Consider the following 23,309-nt stretch of genomic DNA (forward strand, 5'->3'; position numbering starts at 1 on the left):
CTTCCCTGGAAGGGCCGCAGAGGTGAAGAGATAAAGAAAAGGTTCATGTGATGGCTACAGAGCAGACTGCAAGTTGGAGAGATAAAGGCTGACCAATTCTAAAAGTGTGAAATCGTGATATTAAGGGGAACACAGCCTTACTGTCTAGATCAAGGAGTGGTAGTCCATATCAAGAAAGTTTAGGATAAAGGATTGCTGTGCAGTGATGGAGTACATAAATGGAACCCTACCTTTCATAGTTGGGAGATTTTGAAATAAATTTAACAGATTTAGCTAAGTTTAATTGTTGATACAGCCATAAGAAACATCATCTCTCATGTCTATCTTGTATATGGTGTGAGATGAGCCACTGCCTAACCCAATAATGAAAATGTTGATAGGCAGTATTACCAGCAGAAAAACAACTTATCCTATAGTAAAGAGCATGTGGGCAATGTTCAAAATTATTTTAAATGTAAAATAAAGCTGGAAATCTATAAAACTCTGATACTTACAAATGAAAACAACTTTTGAAATAGCACTTGAAGCAGGTCTTGACAGAAATTGACTTCTGCTCATCTGTAAGTGACAGGTTGGAAGAACTAGAAAGAAATAGACTATCCTCAGAGACACAGGTACTACTGCAAGTGAAGAACATCCAGTTTATACAATGCCTAGCTGACAACATTCTCAGCTTGGTACTCTTCAGTGCCATGTTTGAGGTTGCACTTTTTTTTTTTTTTTTTTCTTACGGTACGGGGTCCTCTCACTGTTGTGGCCTCTCCCGTTGCGGAGCACAGGCTCTGGACGCGCAGGCTCAGCGGCCATGACTCACAGGCCTAGCCGCTCTGCGGCATGTGGGATCTTCCCGGACCGGGGCACGAACCCTTGTTCCCTGCATCGGCAGGCGGACTCTCAACCACTGCGCCACCAGGGAAGCCCCGCACTGCCTTTTTTGTTGTTCAGAGACCTTAGGGCTAACACCATATCAATACCCTTAATTTATAATCTGAATGATATTCACCCATTTACTGATTAAAATTTTATTTCTAGTCTTTCCCCTTGGGCATGATTCCTGGTAACTTCAGCTCATATATGCAATTTTTTTGTTTATGAAATACTTCTTAGGTCCATAAAAAATACTTTTCTCAGAAAACGCAGATGTGCAGTTAACAATCATCTTGTGCAAATCTCAGTGTCGTGTATTTTATTTAATCCTTTAAAATCATGAGTTATGAAGGGATTGGGATGGATTGGCATTATTCTTAGTTTGGATCATGACGGTAAATTGAATGAAAATAAAACCACTCTTTTACATTAATAACTTTGCATGAAGCCTCAATGCATTGTGTTAACAGTCATATATGAAAAATTTCAAATATACAAACTAAATATCAAAATCAATAAAACTGTACTGTTTTAACACCTTTATAAAATAATTACTAAGTCCCAGAACTTTAGATTAAAACCTTGGCTTTAGATAAAAACGTGGTTCCAGATTTTTAGATTTCATGGAGCAGTTAAAAAAAAAAAAAAGTGGGGGCCAATATAGGGCTGCCAACTTTTTATTTTGCCAAGAATATTGAAAGCAACTAATACTACTATCAACGCCATTTCATAAAAGGATACCTCAATACCACAAAAGTTGGTATAATCATGTAATAAAAATTAAATTCAAGTTGATGACCTTCTGTCAACTTTTTTTTTTTTCCTTTAGGGATGCTGAAATTTTAGTCTTGGCTTAGAATTGGGGAACAATGCCTAAAATGCCATTTTGTCCAACCATTTCAATTAAAAGGCTAAGAGGTGAGTGTGTTTCCCTGACATCAGTTAGTGTTAAAATCAGGGAGGAAAAGTAGAGCTTCTGACAACAGTAGAATAAAACACTGTCACAGATACCCAAGTATTGAACACGTGGCTAATTAGGAACCTTAACCAACGTTTATCTTAAAACAAAATCATTCATAACTAATACAAAATCAAATAAACCCACCTACTCTGTAGAAAGACTTGGTATACATGATTGCACCTGTTACAATTTGTCAAGGAAAACAACCCCAAGTCATAAACTATCATAATATAACCCATGTCATAAATGATATAATCCAAACTGTGAGCTTTGAATTCTCCAACATGTTGTGTTCTCAATTACATCGTCTATAATAAATGCTTAATAAATGTCTGCATGAACAGGAGTATATCACTCTAAACTTGTCACTGCAAAACAAGTTTCTTCATGACATTAGAAACTTCTCAACCTGGCACAAAATCTTACTGAAGAAATCACTGAAACATAAATGATACAGAGAAAAAAAAGATGGTGATGGTGTTGGGGAGCCCCACTTGCCTGATCTCTATCAAATGAAAAAGCAATTAGAAGATTTAGGGTATTTAAGGGAGAACAGTAATTGTACACAATGATTTTTGTGTAAAAACAGCTCACATTAACTTAACCACACCTACTTTACTTTTTAGGTTAACTAATAACATGAAAAGGTTTTCATATCCTAAAGGAATTCTAGTTCAAAAGCATGTAATAGAATTTTAACATGACCATGGGACTACATTTATCTAATTATTCTGGACTATCAAAATGCTACACTAGATCTGCATTTCACAATAAGGTGACCATTTCCAATTTTACCATAATCATAGCCACCCACTTACACCATTGAAAGTACTTTTGAGAATTGGCACTAGTTTGTTTTTATTTTTTCTCCCACTAGCTATAAAAATGCATGACTCATAATAATTTCAAATTCAAAATTAAGAATACAGCTTAGTGTGTTCAAAGGATGTCCCCCCTCCCTTTTTTTTTTGGCTGCACCACGTGGCTCATGGGATCCTAGTTCCCCCACCAGGGAGGGAAGCCGGGACCCTGGCATTGAGTGTGGAGTCCCAACCACTGGATAACTGGGCAATTCCCTCAAAGGATGTCCTTTTATCTGTAACTTTGGGAGTTCATAGATGTATTTTTCTTTAAAACAATTAACCTTTAAAAGCATGATGCTCTCTATTGCTGACCCAATCATACTTATTTGAAAAAGGAGGAAGAGGCATGAAAAAATTCATCCTGAGAATCTTATAGGTAGAATCAGGGTTTGTAGTACTTGAGATTTTGTGCTTAGGATGTGCCTTAAAGACAAGTTCAGCTAAGTCATGTGGACTACTTAAAAACTGGTACACACAATTTTGGGATCAACTTTATCTACTATAATACACAAAACCATACATTAAAAAAAATCAATGATCATACTTAATATAGGAACGCTGATGTTTTAGTTGCACTGATTCCTGTTACTTCCAAAGTAATTCTGGATCCTACCAAGTAGAAACATGATGGACTACTACTGAGAATTCAAGTGTCTGCAAAGAAATGATGAGAATGTTTACCTGTTACCTTTGTCAATATCAAATTCTGTCTGCTACATTACATATATATTTTTCCTTCTAACCCATGAAATCCAAAAACCTAATTTCTCTTAAAAAATATATTAACTACTCCTGGGCTTCCCTGGTGGCGCAGTGGTTGAGGGTCCGCCTGACGATGCGGGGGACACGGGTTCATGCCCCGGTCCGGGGGGATCCCACATGCCGCGGAGCGGCTGGGCCCGTGAGCCATGGCCACTGGTCCTGCGCGTCCGGAGCCTGTGCTCTGCGGCAGGAGAGGCCACAGCAGTGAGGGGCCCGCGTACCGCAAAAAAAAAAAAAAAATTAAAAAAAAAATATATTAACTACTCCTGTCTTAACTCTTTTACTGCTCCTAATTATTTTCAGTTTTCATATTTTTTTCTGAATCAGCAATGAAATGCAATGTTTCTGGTCTGAAGAAAGTTTCTATGAAGAATATGACATAAACACTTGTCTTCCAATTTTTGCTTTTAAGATTATACAGTTTAAAAGAGGATGTAATTCTTATTTTTCTCCCCCAAACAGTTTCTTTACTAGAATTAATCATGTGCCTGATTATCAAGAATGAGGAAATAAAAATCTTCCCATGCCTCTGATCTACACTCATGACTACTATTTCTGTCAATGATGTGTGGCTCTGCATACAGGAGACTTGATATTATGTGTTCCAATTCCTTCAGTGTCCCCAATTCAAGTGTTTGCCACTCCTTGGCTAGAATTCTGGAACATTATTACATTTTAAGACATCCTTCATGACAACTTTAAATCTCATATCATTTTGATCTAAATTTCCACTACTGGTTTCTTTAATGGATCAATTAAATATCCATGAAGATGAATACAAAGAAGTTACTGTCCCTTTATTATTGACCTGGCCCACTTATAATTAAGCAGAATTAACATTCAAAGTTCATTTTGATTGAAAACACAGAAGCTGTATTTTCTCAGTGTCATTACCACGTTCAAGAAGAAAACCAAGGTCATAAAAGATTTTTCCTAGATTGTTATTAAGAGATTAACGTAGTTTAATCACACCCAATTTACTTTCTAGGTTAACTAAGTAATATTAAATGGTGATAATTTTTCTTTGAAATTTACAAGTACAATCTGCACAGACATGATTTTGAGAATAATTTAATACGTTAACTTCACCATACAACTATATTGTAATGTCATATTTAAATGTAAAGAAACGGATCCTTACAAGACCAAAGTAACCCACAGTCCATGAGACTGGATTTTCCTTTTTCCTTTTTTTTTTGTTTCAACAAATGTGCACCACGATGGTTCAACAAGTAAGGCAAATGCCGTGAATATGAAAGCTGTAGTTTGCAATATACCACATCTAGAACCCAGGGGAGGTGAATTAGACACAAGTGGTACTCATTCTAATTAAATGATCAGGAAACATCATGACAAGTTGGTCTGCAGCATCAAAAGTGTCCATTTAGGTGTCTTTTTTCTTAATGATCAGAGGTCCCACGTTGTCTCCAGTTTCTTCATTGTGTTTTGTGTGAGAGCCATCACAGAGTGGGAACTAGGAAGAGAAAGAATGTGAAATGTCTAATTGCAAAATCAGTATTACGTTTGGCAGAGTGGGGGTGATGCTTAACTCACATATGACATGATAACTCAATAGATTTTTCTTGGCTACCTTTTACAGGTTTTCTTAATGAGCATATGTAAAGTGTACACACTAAGGAGGAGGAAGAAATTGACTTGTGGATAATACACAGATCATTAATTGAATTTCCATTTGTGACGTTTGATTGTGGATGTGGAAAACCTTTTCCATGTTTATGTACTAGTTATATTTCCTTTCTAGTGAACTACATCCATGGCCTATCTACTGGTAAGAGCCTAAGTTCATTTGTTTAAAATCAATCTGTTCATTATCCTTTTGCTGATCATCTTTGCAGCAATTTTTTACCCAACCCTTTTTATTTTGCTTATTTGTTCATATCCTTAATTTCTCTTCTTTCATACAAATAAGTATTTCCCTTTTTATCATCCTTCATGGAGACTTCTTTCTCCTGGAGATGTGATAAATTTCCATTCCTTTCCAAGATTTCACATTTTAGAAAACACAGACATTTTGGTGTCCAGTTGAAGGAAAAGGGACAAAAACTAAATATTTAACACAGTGTTTCCCAGAGTGAGCTCTGCAAATTAAGAAGTCCTGCAAAATATTCTGATTTAACTTCATTCTGTGTTTAAAAAACATATACAGTTAAGTCACAACATATTATTATTTTAAAGAGGTTCTGCTATAAAAAACACTATTTTAACCCCAAATTTCCCAAGCTGATTGGACTATGGACACTTTCACTTTGATACCCATTATCACGGTGTTCTACAGAGCGCAATTTGCAAAATTCTGTTCTAAGATCCTGTTGCTTCAATATTATTAGAGGTGATTGCTTCCCAAATTGTTATACCTTTATTCATAAATTTATCAAAATTAATTCTACATATAAAAATGCTTATTTATAGGTTCTACATTATCATATTCATCCTTCATATTATCATATTCATAATGGGATAATGACTGTGTTTAAAATTGGCTTCAATATTTGGTAGGGCTGGTTTTCCTTCACATTACTCTTCTTTGTTAAAACTTTCCTATTTATTCTTTACCTAACTTTATTAAACTTTACCTATTTATTCCTCCAGATAAACTTGAGAATTTTTTGGCCACGTCCTATTTTATTCCTCTTGTGTTTTTCATCCTCAGGTCTCATGCATCTTCTAATAAGATCATTTCTGCCTTATATGTTTTATGGTTATTATAATTAGGTATATGTTTTCATACCTGACTACTCTTGATATATATTATATATATAAATATATGTGTGTGTCTGTGTGTGTGTATATATCACTGTTTTTTGCAAGTATGTCCTTCCTACTGTTAAATGATAAAAATAAGAATGCAACAATATTTTAGGTGTCTCCTCAGGATTTTACAATTATCAGTATATTATTTTGTTTTTCCTTCTATATTATACCTTTCATTTTTTATTTCATGTCAAATGATGATAGCGAGCATCTTTGTTTTATTTTTGATATCTGGAATGTACCTGCACTTTAGAATCTAGCTTCACTGTTTAGTATAAGGTACACTGTTGCACTAACTGAGCCTATTTAGAAGAGTAAAGTAACAGGAGTCCTGGCCTGAAGAGTAAAATCACCCATTACTCCATTACGGAAGTATAATTTTCAATACCTGAAACTAGACAATGATGGTATATAATATTAAACTTTGATGAGACTTGTCTATTCTAAGATTAAAATAATATTGGGTTGATGTTAAAGAAATTCAATTTTAATTTTACGATCTGCATATAATTCTGGGACGTGGTAAATTAGTTAAAAACTACAGAAAAACTCAAGGTATCATCACATCTTATATTTCCAAGTATAAATTCTATCTTGGGGTGCCAATATAAATTCAATGTATATAAAAGTTACATTATTTCTGTCAATAAAATATGGTACAGTATATTCATATTAAAAACAAGTCCGTGCAACAAAAACATGACCCCAAGCTTTCAGTGTTTTCTTGGCATGGATGAGGAAACAGCCCATAAAATATCAAACTGAAATGTATCCCACAGCAAAGAACAGCATTTCAAAGTGACATATGTTTAATAAACAAACACAGATGATTTTACAGTGAGAATAAAAGTTTACATTGTAAAAAAACTCCATTTTTATAAATAGCACACACAAAACACGTCACTGTATGGTTTTATGCCCACAGGTTATAAAATACATTTCTGAAAATTGAAATATTCATAAAGTAAAAAGTCTCAAATAATTTACTAAAATAGCATATTTAACTTTTATTTTTTCAAGATTTTTTTTATGTGCACCATTTTTAAAGTCTTCATTGAATTTTTTACTATATTGCTTCTGTTTTGGGGTTTTTTTTTGGTTTTTTGGCCGCAAGGCATGTGGGATCTTAGCTTGCTGGCCAGGGATCGAACCCGCACCCCCTGCATTGGAAGGCTTAACCACTGGACCACCAGGGAAGTCCCTTTTATTTTTATTTTAGTCTCACATTGAAAATACTAGAAAACTAATATATTTTCTCAAATTATTTTTCTCCATATATAAAGAACAGGAGAGAAATCTATAGAGAAATATACAAAAGATAAGAAAGCCATACATCTAAAATGAGGATATAATTTTGTAATAATCTGGTTCTGCCTAAAAATGGAAATTCACATGTTTCATCATGGTCTTGAAAGTAAACAAGTAAAAAATAAATACTTCTTTAGGGCTTCCCTGGGGGCGCAGTGGTTAAGAATCCGCCTGCCATTGCAGGGGACACGGGTTTAAGCCCTGGTCTGGGAAGATCCCACATGCCGCGGTGCAACTAAGCCTGTGCACCACAACTACTGAGCCTGTGCTCTAGAGCCCGCGAGCCACAGCTACTGAGCCCACGTGCCACAACTACTGAAGCCTGTGCGCCTAGAACCCGTGCTCCGCAACTAGAGAAGCCACCACAAAGAGAAGCCAGTGCACCACAATGAAGAGTGGCTCCCGCTCGCCGCAACTAGAGAGAGCCCACGCGCAGCAACTAAGACCCAATGCAGCCAAAAACAAATAAATAAAATATATAAATTTTAAAAAAGGATTAAAAGAAAAAAACAATCTAAAAAATATTTCTTTAAAAAGTAGTGAGTGGGGGGAGGGATACATTGGGATATTGGGATTGACATATACACACTACTGTATATAAAATAGGTAACTAGTAAGGACCTACTAGTATAGCACAGGGAACTCTACTCAGTACTCTGTAATGACCTATATGGGAAAAGAATCTAAAAAAGAGTGGGTATATGTATATGTATAACTGATTCACTTGCTATACACCTGAAACTAACACAACATTGTAAATCAACTATACTCCAATAAAAGTTAAAAAAAAAAAGTAGTGAATAAGGAGATCCTGGCTATTTGTTAATAAACTTTCATGCTTCTTTAAAGTACATAAAGCTTTGTATGCCTTTAAAATGTAAACTCCGTATTCAAAATGATTCTGCTCAGAGGCACAGATATCTTTTAATAGTACTTCCTATATCACTTAACAATAGTCAGAATAATCTCCCAAACTTCATGTGAAGATTAGGCATTTTCATATTTATCCATTAGATATGTCTCATTTTAAGTTAATGAAAAGACTAAACATTTTTTTCAACCAAGAGCCAAAATGAGTTATTTCAAGATAGGATTGGCAATTTCTTAAGAATACATTGTATGTGTTAGTAGAATGTATTTATTAAAATTAATTCATGATTCTGATATACAGTATAAATGAATGAATGGTAATTACTTGGCATTAAAATTCAAATGGTAAATTACATAACAATATTTGTGTTTTTCCAGAAAGTGCCTTGTTTCATTTTTGACCTTTCTATACAGGAGAAAAAAAACATGTGGTGGATATATACTTTCAAACGTAATCTAGGAAGTATAGCAGTTTTTGTATTAAATATCAATATAATGAAAATGTGAATTTTATTAACTCATCAAAAATTTTAAATGTGTTAAAAATGTCAAGAGCTGAAATTACAAAAAACACAAAGGGTATATTTAATTCAGCTCATGTATCAATACTTAAAAATAAAAGAATCAGAAAATTGATGAGAAAAAAGTTTAGCTCCAGATGATTCTAACATTTGTTCTAAGATGTTAACCTTTGTTTATTAACAAATCCTGGAGAAAAGTTTGTGAATTAAATTGGTTGAATTTCCTGTATGTCCAGAAAATATACTATCATATTTGTTAATCCAATTAGAAAACTACGAATCCCAAATACCTTTAAAACTAGAGAAGAGAGGGTGTGGAGAAGAGGTGGAAATAAATGTTTAGGGGTAAAAAACACTAGAGATCCTTGCTCTCTACTTGGAAAGCTAGCAACCTTGTCAGGGTCTTCATAAAAAACACAAAACTTGTTTCTTTTTAATGGTCCCACATCTCAAGTTACGATGTTTCTGTTTTTAGGGTGATTCAAGATGGAAATAAATAACTGTTCATCCTTGACTTACCTCTTTTACTTGCAAAAATTAAAAAAAAAATTTTTGAAGCTTCCTTTGCCAAACTTTGTATTTTTAATTAGAGTTTGGATTATATTTTCCAAGGAAGTTGCCTGGGGCCATTTGGCTCATTAATATAAACTGCTCTGAGAAACAAGCTTGCTTTGGTTGAGAAAGAAAATAAAAGCAATGAGATCTTTGAGACTAAACAAGAGAATATGACATTTTACACCATTCTTATATACTTACTTTAGTAAGACCTATGATAGTAGATATAGTAGGAAAATATGTAAGAAAAATTAAGATTTTACAAGACTGTCTTTTTTTTTTTTTAATTTAAATTTTATTTTTTTGGCTGCGTTGGGTCTTCGCTGTTGCGCATGGGCTTTCTCTAGTCACGGCGAGCCCGTGCTGCTCTTCATTGTGGTGCGCGGGCTTCTCATTGCAGCGGCTTCTCTTGTTGTGGAGCACGGGCTCTAGGCACACGGGCTTCAGTAGTTGTGGCACATGGGCTCAGTAGTTGTGGCTCGCGGGCTCTGGAGTGCAGACTCAGTAGTTGTGGCGCACGGGCTCAGTGGCTCCGCGGCATGTGGGATCTTCCCAGCCCAGGGCTCGAACCCGTGTCCCCTGCATTGGCAGGCGGATTCTTAACCACTGCGCCACCAAGGAAGCCCTACAAGACTGTCTTTATGTGGATTGGGCAAGCAATGTAACCAACGATCAGAATATTGTTTCTATGAAGAAATGGAGTCAGTGCCACTCTTTTTTTTTTGGCCCCGCTGTGCCGCTTATGGGATCTTAGTTCCCCAACCAGGGATCGAACCCATGCCCCCTGCATTGGAAGCATGAAGTCTTAACCACTGGACAGCCAGGGAAGTCCCATTTCTAACCATTAATAGGGTGGAGACTTTCCATAGCTCATACACACACACCCACCAAAAACAAACCCACCACTAATAAAAAAACCCAACTCAAATCCGGAAGTTGTAAAGGAAAGAAAATTATTCTACACAGTTACATTTCATTTCAATTTCAGTTGAGCTCCTGGCATGAACTGGCTCACCTTTCCTCTCTTTCTTGATTATCTCTTAGTCTGCCTTCTCTTGCTGTCCTTGTTCAAATCTCTCCTGCCTCCCCAATGGCCACCATACAACTCAGCAAACGCCATAATCTACCTGAGGTGAGTGGGGGGTGGGAATCTAGTAAGACCATGTTGCACACTCTTCCCTCTGACATCAATGTTCCCTCACCTTGTTTAGAAAGTAAGACTATCTCTTTCTTTCTAAGGCTGAGTCCGAAATCTGTGCTCGTACTCTCCTTTCCTTCCACCCCTCTCAACACACCACTGTCTCAAATAGTATCTTTCCCTGTGGTTGCTTTAATCATTTCCTTTGTATTGGTTCCTTTACTTCTCACTTCACTTAGGGACAACCCTTTTGTGAAATACTATGAAACAGTCCAGTTTCTGAAACAGCAGAGGGCACACCAATCGGGGGGAAGAGAGGAGGAACGAAGTGTGTTAAAAACATGTAATTTCTGCACTTGACTAAGAGATCTGATTCATTAGGTCTGAGAAAACTGCTCAAAATGTTAGAAACACACAACAGGTTACTCGTGACTGTACCTTAAGAATGAATTAGAGGGGGGAGGGACAAAATGAAGAGTATGGGATCATCAGATACAAACGACTACACATAAAATAGATAAACAACAGGATTTACTGTATAGCACAGAGTATTATATCCAATAGCTCTTAATAACCTATATTGGAATATAATCGGCAAAAAAACCCCTCCAAAACTGAATCACTATGCTGTACACCTGAAACTTACACAGTATTGTAAATCAACAATACTTCAATTAAAAAAAATGAATTAAAACTGAATTAGTTTATATAATATATAACTTTTTTTTTTTTAGATAGGAGTTTAAATTTTGTTGTATTAGAAACACAACTGGTGTATGAGGAAAAAACTACTGAACATAAACTCCATATAGCCATAGCCATCTAATCAAAGGTATCAAGTCTTCTGTGGACAGGCATGTAAGTGTGTGACTTGGCACCTGCGTGACAACCTTAGGAACCTCAGGAATGTGGGGAGATTTCAAAGATGCCTGGAGAATAAGAACATCCACTAATTTGAATGCTATTCAAAGTGAACTTTGAATCGCCTCATGTGGGAATAAAAAGTGCCCAAGATTCAGGGAAAATTCAGAACTGACAAATCAAAGATGCAAAGAGGATTAATAATGGTATGAAAAGATAAGCTTAAAACGAAAGAAGATATTGAGAAAATTGAAAATAAAATGACTGGTCTCGCATTCCTTTCCTTAAAGTCTACCTAAGGGAAACTCTAAATAGTATGATGAAAGAATAATCCTGGAACGTTCTGTTGACTTATAAAGTCTAATAAACTTTTAAACCACTAGCTTGGCCTGTGTCCATTTGTGATTCTTCCTGAAATACTTGAGATCTTAGTCCATAAAAGTCCACATTCGCTTTATTGACCCTTTACCCTCTGGAAACACCCAACCAAAGCAAACGCCCTTTACTTGGCTTCAAAGCTAAGCTTCAGCGTTCACTCAAGCAGTAATCATATTTTTTTCTTTCCATTCACTGTCATATTTACCAAAATTTTGCCATATATTTAGACTTCTGGTATTTCTTTAGTAGTAATTCATACTGTAATCCATTTGGACACAGCTTCTATTCTAATTATTCTGTGAAAATGACACCAAAAGGTCAGTTGCCTAATAGTTTAACCCCACCGTCTTAGTATAATAGTCTATTCACCTCCTGGTCTTTTGCACAAGCCGATGTTCACAATCAAACCTTCTTTGAAACTTTTCCCTTTTCCACCGTGAAGCCACGATATTCTTAAGTTTTCTTCTAACTCTGGGACCCATTTCATCTCCTTTTTTGGCTCTTCTCTTTACAAAATGCAGAAAATTCTCCAAGATTTCATACTTAGCCCTTGATTTTTATCTGTACCAAGGATCTGCTGCATTCCTACCCTTGACTCATCAGTTTTGCTGATCGCTATCTCCAACCCTGATGTCTCAGCTTTAGTCCCACATTTCAGACTGTCTGCTGTACATTTCCATTCAAATGTCACCTCAATGTCACTCTTTGAAATTGAACTCCTCATTGGTGTCCTGGAAAATAAGCCATTCACCCCGAATTCCTTATTTCCGTTGATGGCACCACCTCTTCTAACCCTACGATCCTATCTTAAGCAAGATACTTCCATGAGCTTTAGTCTTCCTCCCACAATCTTTCACACAAATCAGTCATTGCATTTGGCTGATCCTTGCCTCAAAATGGTTCATGTATCTGTTCATGCTTCTCCATTCCCACGGCCAGCACTCCGGTGTAAGTATAACTTTATGTCTGAAATCCCTGACAAGAAGCTCCCCCATGTTGGGAGGCACAAATTCCTCACGCTGGTACTCAAGACTCTCCTCAATTTGGACTTATTCCTGCGGGGAGGGAGGTGCAAGGACCAGACTAGATTCCTCATCGATCCCACTTTCACTCATGAGTCCTTTCCCACAGATTCTGAGAAAGAGTCCCCAATACTTGCTAGTGTATTCCAATGCCACCAATCTTTCCAGGGGCAATTTAACTCCCATGTATATATCACTATGCCTTCCCAGAAAATTCTAGCCCACAGTGCAACAAGCTCTTCCTTTTATTTAAAGCATTCGTACTGCATCTACTACACACATCTATGATACCTGCTGTTTTACTATTTAACTGTTCTCAAGCATGTATATAAGTTCTCAAGCATGTATATAAGTAATAGAAATTAAATGAACTACTTAAGATCACTGACTAAAGAACTATTACAACTCTGGACTTAGAAATGCCTTAATTTCTAAAGGTATTACTTTTTTTTTTTTTTTTTCGGTACGCGGGCCTCTCTCACTGTTGTGGCCTCTCCCGCTGCGGAGCACAGGCTCTGGACGCGCAGGCTCAGCGGCCATGGCTCACGGACCCAGCTGCTCCGCGGCATGTGGGATCCTCCCGGACCGGGGCACGAACCTCTGTCCCCTGCGTCGGCAGGCGGACTCTCAACCACTGCGCCACCAGGGAAGCCCCTAAAGGTATTACTTTTTATATTTTGGTGAGCAACAAGAGAATGAAACCTATTATAGGTGTTAATTTTTAAAAAACAAACCAGATCTAGTCTACAGAATATTATTGAGGATTATTTTCTAGCAACTCCACTAGTACTTATAAACAATCCCACACTCCAAATGAACAGTGCTCTTCTTAAGGAACAATTTCTGTAATGTGACTATTAGTTTTTGGTTCATATTCCATATGTTCATCAAGCAGTTTTCAGACACAATGACATAAGCTAAGCACTCTATCACCACTGGATTATACAGTATCAATTGTATCCGGAGAAGGGGGTTAGAGTAATATGCTTTCCGTTACCTGGTATGTGACTTCTTCCTCATCTGTGATATGTGATTTGTGATAATGGCTTTCCACTGTGGGAAGAGGTCCCTGACATAACATGCTTTCAGAAATAGATACATCATTTTTATTGTCTATTTTCTTAGGCCTTATAGTGTCATCTTTAGTAAAATCCATTTTATTTAAATGTTAATAGTGGCAGTATACACAGTATTTCACCATATTTCTCTAAATATACCAGAAATTCTGGAGTTATTCAATATATGAAGCTTTTCAAGATGACCTTAGGAGAGCATTTTACCATCTTCAGATCACCAGCTGTCATCGCTATCTAAAAGCTGCAGGTATCACAGAGATAATTCCAGACGGAACTTGATAAAATGCAATTCTCACAAAAGAAAATAAAGATACAAAAACATCCTGTGTTGGATATTTAAATATAGGAGCTGCAGCTTAAAAAAAGCTTAGGATACAGGGTCAATACATATGTACCAGGTAAGAAATTTTCAGGGCTAATTTTCCAAAAGTTTCTCTTGATATTTCTAAAACTTGTGCTAGAATCTAGGAGATTGAAATCTCAAGGGAAAAAAAATGACCTCTTCTGTTTCTCTTTGTATTTAGGCTGCATACTCCTTTTCCTGGGATACTGAATGCTAACACCCACTTGGGGAGGAAATTCTAAGCGTAAATAAAGGGATTTTTCTCTCTTCTTTGGCCAAGAATGTGGTTATATTTGCCTAACTCGACGAGGGCACGATGCAATTTCACTGCATGGTGGTTATACATTTTAGTAAATATATTCCTGAAGAGTACACAGAAAACAGAGAAATACAGAATCCATAAAAAAAAGGAAGCAAAGGAGAAGGGATATCTTGATATTTGATGGTACCAGTGTGACAGAATAGTTTAAACGAAATGTTGCATTAAAGACGGCACTGGCATAAAGGACTTGCTCCTCTTACCTTCTTGGACCTCCAACAACGGCAGTACACAGCTTTATCTCCCAAATCCTCCATGTCAAAAGCATGTACTACCTTGGGGTTGTCTTTCTGGATGTGAGGGTTTACCATAGATTTGTTGCGATGATCTTTGACATAAAATCTTTTGTAAGCTAGATAACCAACTGCAGCTGTCCCAGCAGCAATGGTAACCGCTGCAATCCATTCAACTAGAGCAGGGAAGGAAAACAGGAATGATTATCAAAACCAAAATCTATACTAATAATCTAACACGAACGTTCAGGAAATCCAGTTTTTGAGTACTAAGCATCCTGACAGTCAAAGGTGTTTAACATTAAAAAAATGATCAGAACACACTGGTGAAGTAGTCCCTTGTTAAAACCTTCCCCAGCCCTTACTGAGGCAATTGTGTATTTTCTATTCAGTATTGTTAGCTAAGTTAAGATAGAAGAGGGAAACTTAAAAATTATTTTATAATTGGAGAAGAAACAAAGTTTAGTAATCTTTTTAAAGTGTTCATAAATAGATTTAAAATAACCTGTGAGCCTGCAGATACCTATTGCTTTATAAAAAAGATACATATAAAAGTTCAGATTACTAATAAGACCATAAAAATTCAGATTACAAACAAGACCCTCCTCATCCCTCTAAAAATCAGGAGGTGATTATGTTAACAAAATGACTCATCAGAGTTCTTTTTTTTTTTCTTTTTGGCCACACCTGAAGCATGCAGGATCTTAGTTCCCTGACGAGGGATTGAACCTGTGGCCCCTGCAGTGGAAGAGTGGGGTCTTAACCACTGGACCACCAGGGAAGTCCCAGAGTTCATTTAAATAGTAGGTCCTTTAGTCATTTAAAAATGCATAACCACAAACAGAACTGGTATCCAAAGAAAAAGAAAGGACAAATAAAACAAAACCAACCCTTAATATTAAACATTCAGAGGAATATATCCGCCAGCATTCTGGGCTTCAAGTCATTCAAAAGCTTTGTTTTTGTTTTTTAATTTCAAAGTGTCTCATTAAAATAAAACTCAGAAGGTACTAATTTTATAGAAAACATAATATAATTAGTTAGATTCTCCTTTAATAAATTCTAAATTTCCATTATCCACCAGTGGATGATCTGAATTCCCTACAAACTTCATTTTAAATTTAATGACATTTTTCTGCGCAATTATTTGCTTGACTAATTGGCCATCTATTTATTCTGTTCACGTAGCTTTTCAAGGATCCCTTAGAAATCCAAGCACTTAACAACTACCCCAGTTCCAGAGAATTCTGGAGAGGAGAGAGTTCTGCATAGTCTGGTTAGCCTCAGCCTCAGAGGAGAGTTGTCTATTCCCAGCATGGAGTGGGCTGCAGGAAGAAGTTGAACAGGGGTCAGGATAAACACACTGGACTGCGTCCCAGCATTTCCTAAGTCAGATCTTCACAGTGTTTGAAATAAGTTCCCAGACTATCAAATAAAGCCCTAGAGAGACAAGTACAAAAAACACATTCCAAGACCAAATAAAAACATATAATGAATAATTAACTGTACGGCTTACTTGCACTACTTAGTCAAATTTCTTATTGTACTAATGTGATTAATCATTGAACCTAATAGTTCCTTACATAAAATTGGAGTTCATTCTTACAAAACTCTAATGGAAAGGAACAACCACTCTCACACTTAGTTCCTTTTATCTCCGTCTTCTCTTCTAGCTTATTTAATAATTTAGTTTTCATCAAGTGTTCCTAATTAGCATGTTCCTTGGATTCTATTTTCAACCACAGTTATTTTTCTCTATGAAAAAATTTAGTTTGTTTTCCTGCCCACACAACAGTTCTATTCCTCCCTGCTATATAAAATAAACATTAACTTTATGCCCTTCCCAGATACTGTATGACTGAGAAAAGTTAATAAGTCATTTGATAGCTTCAAACCTTTGGCTTCATTGAAAGATACTTTAAACTACACACCTTGTGTAGATTTGCCCTGAATTTTTAACTTTTTATTTATTATTTTTTAAAATATGTTTTATTATGAATGTCATCATTTTTTCTCATTGGTAAAGGATACTTTCTTTTCTTTCTTTTTTTTTTTTTTTGGCTGTGCTGCACAGCTTGTAGGATCTTATTTCCCCAACTAGGGACTGAACAGGAGCCCACGGCAGTGAAAGCTCCAGTCCTGGAGCTGGAGTCCTAACCACTGGACCACCAGGGAATTCCCTGCCTTGAATTTTAGTGCTGCTTCATGGTATCATTCTGTGGCAACTCCAAGCAGGGCTGAAACTTTACTGATTTCTAGCTTGATTCATGATCTTCCTTTCTGATGCATTTTTTACCATGGAAGTCCCTTGAGAAAATGTCAGGAATTATAGCAATCTACTTCTTAGCTAATGGAAAGCCACTCTGAATAGTTATGTACCTATCACAAAATGGGCTGAAATACTGCTTTGCATATATATATTCAATTATGTTTGCTGAATGTTAAATCCTTAGTATAAACTTAAAAGAGGGAAATATCCCAAAAGACTGAAATAATACAATTCCCTAAATGCTGTTGATCTTAGTTACACCTTACTTTGTTTTGTTTTTTTTTTTTTGCAGTGCGCGGGCCTCTCACTGTTGTGGCCTCTCCCGTTGCGGAGCACAGGTTCCGGACGCGCAGGCTCAGCGGCCATGGCTCACGGGCCCAGCCACTCCGTGGCATGTGGGATCTTCCCGGACCGGGGCACGAACCCGTATCCCCTGCATCGTCAGGCAGACTCTCAACCACCACGCCACCAGGGAAGCCCTACACCTTACTTTTGAGGTGAAGTTTGAAGTAATCTCTACCAGATTTGTTTTAATGATGCCTACATATTACATAAAGGCCTGAGATCCAAAGAACAACTACAATTGGTTAGGATTAATTGGTCTCATGATATAAAAAAAGAATCCTATAGGAATTTCTACCTGAAGCTTATGATAGGCCAGAAGAATCTTTCTCAGCCATCAAAACATCCTTCTATTCTCCTTTCTCATTACTACCAACTGAATCCATATGGTGACTTTTTAAAAACCTTTACTTCCCTTGGATTTTTTTGATGGTGGAAGAAATGACAGAATAACTGACACAGAGGGAACTACCTCTAGATATTACCCAAGAGTGGCTGCCCTGTGGGGAATCAAAACATGCACTCTGTGACCCTACCCGCTAAGGAGGGTCACTGATGAACCTTTATAAATGTCATAGCACCATATGTGTGCTAGGAAATGGCTTTGCGTTTGCTCCAATGAGTTTTTTAGACTCACAGAGCCAGATAAGGTCTTAAGAAAACAATTTCCATCCCTCCCCCATTCCCAAATTCTAATTCTCTAACCTCATTAGAGACAAATGTAAAAGTTCCCAGAGTAAGAAAAATGTTGCTGTTTTATCATTTCATTACTGTAGCCTGAATCAGTCTTTTCTGGCAAAAAGCTATGGATGCCACTGGCAACTCTAGGGAAAAGAAAGAAAAGGAAACTATATGGAGATAGACAAGAATGATGATGGATTCAAAAGTCAACAATTACAATAGAAAAAGAATTGAAAACCCAAGACAGTAAACAAACAATAAAACCCAAGTAACATTTAGTTCTTGATAGTGTACATGCCTATTAAGAACAGACACCATCTCAGGTTGAACAAGGGTCTATATCAAGACCCAATTTCTAAAGATATTTCAATTGGCACCTTTCAAACATTCTTTCAAAGCTGGTGTCCAGAAATATCCTAAGCCTTATTTTTGCCTCTTCTACTTTATCCTTACTTCCCTTTTCTGTACACCTCTCTCAAGGTATAGTGTTCCTATAGTTAGATCAAACCCCTACCTTGCTTAACAATGCTCTCTATCTATACAAATACCATGAATACATCAATATAAAGAAAATACAAAAAATACATTTCTAAATAATCCCTCCCTTTCTTACTCTTCCCCTGGCAATCTTTGTATAATCTTTGGTTTTCTCTCTTAGGATTATTCAGAGATAGAGAAAACATCAACTTGTTCCCAACTCCCACACCCATATTTATAACTCATTTCTTTACTGTGGGAAATCATTTTGCTTTAACCTAAGACAGAAATCTCACCCTGCTTCTTTTCCTTTAGCCCCTTTGGTAGCCCCAAACTGTCCTCTCCTACCCAGTGTCAACTGCCATAGAATCAGAATGTTCCTTCCACCTCAGGAGGGGGGCAGGGGAGCTGTGTTTAAATCTTTGCCTCCCTTAGGTCCCCCTCAGATTGGTAGGTTGTGCCTGGTAATGTTTTTCTCTCAAGGCCTGGTGCACAGGCAGTGTTCAATGTTAGTTAAGTAAAAAGAAATAATAGATTCCTAATCTGAATTTGCAACCCCCTCTGTCCATCCTACTATCACATTGCTCTTACATCAAATGACTTCTCTTTGGCCTCATCTTAACCTACTGTACCAAACTGTGGAATTTCAATACTTCCTGAGATTAAAAATAAAACTTCATTATGGAACCCTTCAGACGTACACGGAAAATACTGTAATGTAATTTACCCTCACCCAGCTCCAACAAGTATCAACTCACTGCCAATCTTGTTTCATCTACAGCCCCTATTATTTTTTGTTCATAACCCATAGGAGCTAACTCCTTTATTCACAGTATGATCTGCACATTCCTTCTCAGATAAAAACAAACCCTTGAATAGTTACTTTAAATGACTCAATAAATTTATTGAACCCAAACAGTATTTTTATATGTTTAAGTTAAATGGATTGGAAAATTATGAGTTAGTTTCAACAAAAGAGACAACGATATAACAGTCAGAGAATAAGAACTTATGAAATTTAGTTTTGGTTACAAGCATTGTAGTGCTCAGGGTTTGGGAAGTACAATAAAGCACAGGCAGATAGACTAATGCCTATTTTGTAACTGGAGGGTAAAGCAAAATATGAAGAAAAAAGTGACTTGAGGGGACAGCAGGAAGAAGGAAGGCCTTTAAAAATATTTGGTTTAGTTGGCTTTTTTTTTAAAATGAGGGTGAATTATGAGTGACTTTGGGCTGAAGAGAAGAAAATCCCTGTGAGTGAGAGGACAGAAGAATTAAGAGCAATTGGTATCATTACTGAGGCAAGAGCTTAAGGAAGCAGGAGAAAATGGCATCTGGATGATATAGAGAGAACAGCCTCAGATAATCTCTTCCTTGCAAATAGAAGGGAAGGGATTAAGGATGAGAGCAGAGTCAATGAGTCTTGGAGGTATTAAGGAGCAAGAAGTTTAGTAAACTTCCTAGAGGTCATCTATTGGGTATGAGGAGGGGTCATTAGAGAATGGGGACTCTGTAGCAGTGAAAGGCACTTAATGTTTCTTAATGTTTATTACAGTTTCTAAAACTGTAATAAATATTTGGTATCACATAAAAAATAAGTTTGGTATAAGTATGTCAATTATACCTCAATAGGGAAAAAAGAAGTTTGGTAATATCGACCAAATGGGCATCAAAAGCCATCTCGCTGACTGGGATCTTCGGATTACCATTCCAATCACTCATCCTCAATGCCTTTCCCAGATTCATGTCCTGACCTGATCTCCATTCATTTTATTTCTAACCCACCCATTATTTTTTTCCTGAACATAAACAAGAATTCTGCATGCACATACACACCCTTTTATTTTTTATTTAACATATACTTATATAGTGCTTACCATTGCCAAATACCATTATATAATATACACACAAATTATAAAAAAAACATATAATTCACTTACTTAACTGAGAAAAGTCATGGTCATCTTCCCCCAAATCAAAAGATCTAAATTGATTTTCAATCTATAGGAATGAACAGGTTTGGTTTAAACACTGAGAGTAGAACAATTTGAGATCTAAACATTACAAAACAGATATTCCGTCCCTACTTTGCCACATCACTATATCTGAGGAAGAAAGCACTGGTAGAAGTGATTTACAAAGGCTTTGGGGTCCCTGCCCATTGTCCTCACAACAGTCCTTATGCTTTTAGGTGAAATAAAAAGTAGTTACTTCTTTGGCTTCCCTCGTGGCTCAGTGGTTAAGAATCCGCCTGACAATGCAGGGGACACGGGTTCGAGCCCTGGTCTGGGAAGATCCCACATGCTGTGGAGCAACTAAGACCATGTACCACAACTACCGAGCCTGCGATCTAGAGCCCATGAGCCACAACTACTGAGCCCGCGTGCTACAACTACTGAAGCCCGCGCACCTAGAGCCCGTGCTCTGCAACAAGAGAAGCCACTGCAATGAGAAGCCCATGCACGGCAGTGAAGAATAGCCCCTGGTCGCTGCGACTAGAAGAAAGCACGCATGCAGCAACAAAGACCCAACACAGCCGGAAAAAAGTAGTTCTCATAACAAAGTTGAGTACCTAAAGTTTAAGCTAATAACCCAACTGACGAAGCAATTTCCTATCCCTTAGAAAATGGCAAAATAATGGGAAAGACACCTTTGGATTCCCATATAATTAGGTCAAAAAAATAACAAACTTGTCTTGATTACAAGAAAGATTAGCTTATAGTCTTAAGAGTCTTAGGGTTCACCTATTTCACATTTCAATAGTATGCTACCTAAATAGAGTTTAGTGCCCAATTATACAAAATGACTCCACATTAAAAAAAAACACTTTGGAATCTTTTGTCCCATATCACACAAGTGCAAACTGTCTTCCTATAAGATTATCAGTGGCTCAAGTCACATGAATATCTTATTTTACACAATTGTCTTATTCCTCAGAAAAAATTTTTTTTACAATAAAAATCACTCCCTATTTTAAATGTACGAAGGTGCCTCTATTTAAAGGAGTCTAAAGATCAGTATCCTTTGAAATACGTTTTGCAAATAATCACCTCCTATATACCGCATTAGTAACTTAAAAATGTCATGGGTTATCACCCTCACTCTGACAGATAACTTTTCGCAACAAGTGGAATTCTCCAATTTATAGAATCTATTACAAAATTAGGGCCAAGTTAGTAGGGACCTTTTACAGAACCTGGCACTCCAGATGCTCAATATTTACTAAATGAATTAAGTAGACTATTTTAAATTAATTTCTGTACAATCTACCTTTACCTAACTACTGTTACAGGTAACCAAACCTTGAGGGTGGTATTTTATACCTGGGCAAAGATCACAGGTATCCCGTAGCGGTACAAACTATTATATTAACAATTATACTACCACCAAGAATTGTTATAAAGTGAAGCTCTAGAAAGTCTCTTAATTTTAATCGGACCTTCTGTGAAGTAACATTTCCAAACGCTAGGTACTAGCACAAGGGAAGCAAGGCTGAGAAAGGTGAAGGCTCAATGAGCTCAGTTTTCAATCCTCTCTCCTGGACTACTGCCACCGAGGTCCAGATGCCAGAGGCATTAAAAACAAAAAACAACAACAACAAAAAAACCCTGGGAAAACTGAAGACCTCGGATTGGGTGCCTTCCCTTTAAAAAATGTGCAAAACTAAGCTGTGATTAGTCATGCATCGCTTGAGGGCTCCAGGAAATCTACGTTCTCACTCCACGGTAATTTAAATGTGGAGAAGGGGGAAGAGGGTTTTTGTTTTTTGTTTTCACCTTTCCTTTTTTTTCCAGGCCCTGTGACACAACAGAAAGGAGTCTCAGGGAAGAACAAGAAAAGCTAGCAGCGCAGCGGTATAATTAGGGGACTACCCAGACCTGGGTAGATGCCTGCATGGCCCCCACGCCACTTTTGCCCCGGGATCATACCCTGACCTGGCCCCCTTGCCCCGTGTGTCCGCAGGTCCGCGGAGCGCTTGCCCTTCTCCATCTCAAGGTTACGAGACTGGCGGGAACGCAGGGCAGCCGTAATAGCCCGAAGAGGTGCCGAGGGAGCTGCAACCGGTGCGCAGGCCGCCAACCTCACCCGCTCCCATGCCCCACTTCACCTCGTACGCTGGAAGTCATACTCATGGCGCCGTCGCTTGCAAGAATGTACACAAGACACTGAGCACAGACAGGCTCGAGCGGACAGCGGGAGTCAAGGTACAACAGACGTCTGTCCTAAGGGCGAACTGCAGGCTGCGACTGCGCAGGCGCCGCGATAGGCCGTAAGCACGTGTGTATTAAGCAGCCGGGCTGATGCTGAGCATGCGCGAAGCTGCGTTCCGGCCCTTTAGGAAGTCCTGAGTCCGGATTTTGACAGCCTAAGAGGTGGGAGGAGGAAAAGACCAAGAGAGGTAGCAACTGAGTTTGCGCAATCCTGAGGGCCTCGGTCCTGGAGCCCAGCGGACGGGCCTTTGGAATAAGGAATCCGGACCAGGTTTTACGTCTCTCCCAGGTGTGCGGATTTATGGGGGCAGGGGGTGTGTGCTGATATAACACTTGCCATAATCAGATATCTAAGGTTTTACCAAAAATTTTCTTGCTTAGTCTGGTACCTGCAAGGCCAGGTTCAGTTTTCACTTGAAATGCCGGACACAGGAACCAACTGTGGTGTCCCATCCCAGAATCTCCCCCTCGCTCCCAGCG

The 23,309-nt window shown here is 37.7% G+C and overlaps 1 protein-coding gene across 1 annotated transcript; it reads right to left on the reverse strand.

Annotated features, from left to right (window-relative positions):
• Positions 1-708: 708 nt before the first annotated feature.
• On the reverse strand, positions 709-22,904 carry CISD1 (CDGSH iron sulfur domain 1). Its single transcript, XM_029245475.1, has 3 exons — positions 22,727-22,904; positions 14,820-15,025; positions 709-4,927 (listed from the first exon to the last, which is right to left on the reverse strand). Exons 1-3 carry the CDS (start codon positions 22,749-22,751, stop codon positions 4,838-4,840), a joined length of 321 nt encoding a protein of 106 aa, XP_029101308.1. The 5' UTR covers positions 22,752-22,904; the 3' UTR covers positions 709-4,837.
• Positions 22,905-23,309: the final 405 nt, after the last annotated feature.

The sequence above is a fragment of the Monodon monoceros genome, unplaced genomic scaffold, assembly GCF_005190385.1.
Source record: "Monodon monoceros isolate NGI ecotype Baffin Bay Population unplaced genomic scaffold, NGI_Narwhal_1 Super_Scaffold_4, whole genome shotgun sequence".
Lineage (NCBI taxonomy): Eukaryota > Metazoa > Chordata > Mammalia > Artiodactyla > Monodontidae > Monodon > Monodon monoceros.

Excerpts from the sequence above, each read along its gene's own strand:
- CISD1 (XM_029245475.1), bottom strand. The coding sequence starts at position 22,751 with ATGAGTATGACTTCCAGCGTACGAG. Across the intron at positions 15,026-22,726 it reads TATGACTTCCAGCGTACGAG|TTGAATGGATTGCAGCGGTT; the intron begins GTGAAGTGGGGC and ends TCCCTGCTCTAG. Across the intron at positions 4,928-14,819 it reads GTTGTTGGAGGTCCAAGAAG|TTCCCACTCTGTGATGGCTC; the intron begins GTAAGAGGAGCA and ends TTCTCTTCCTAG.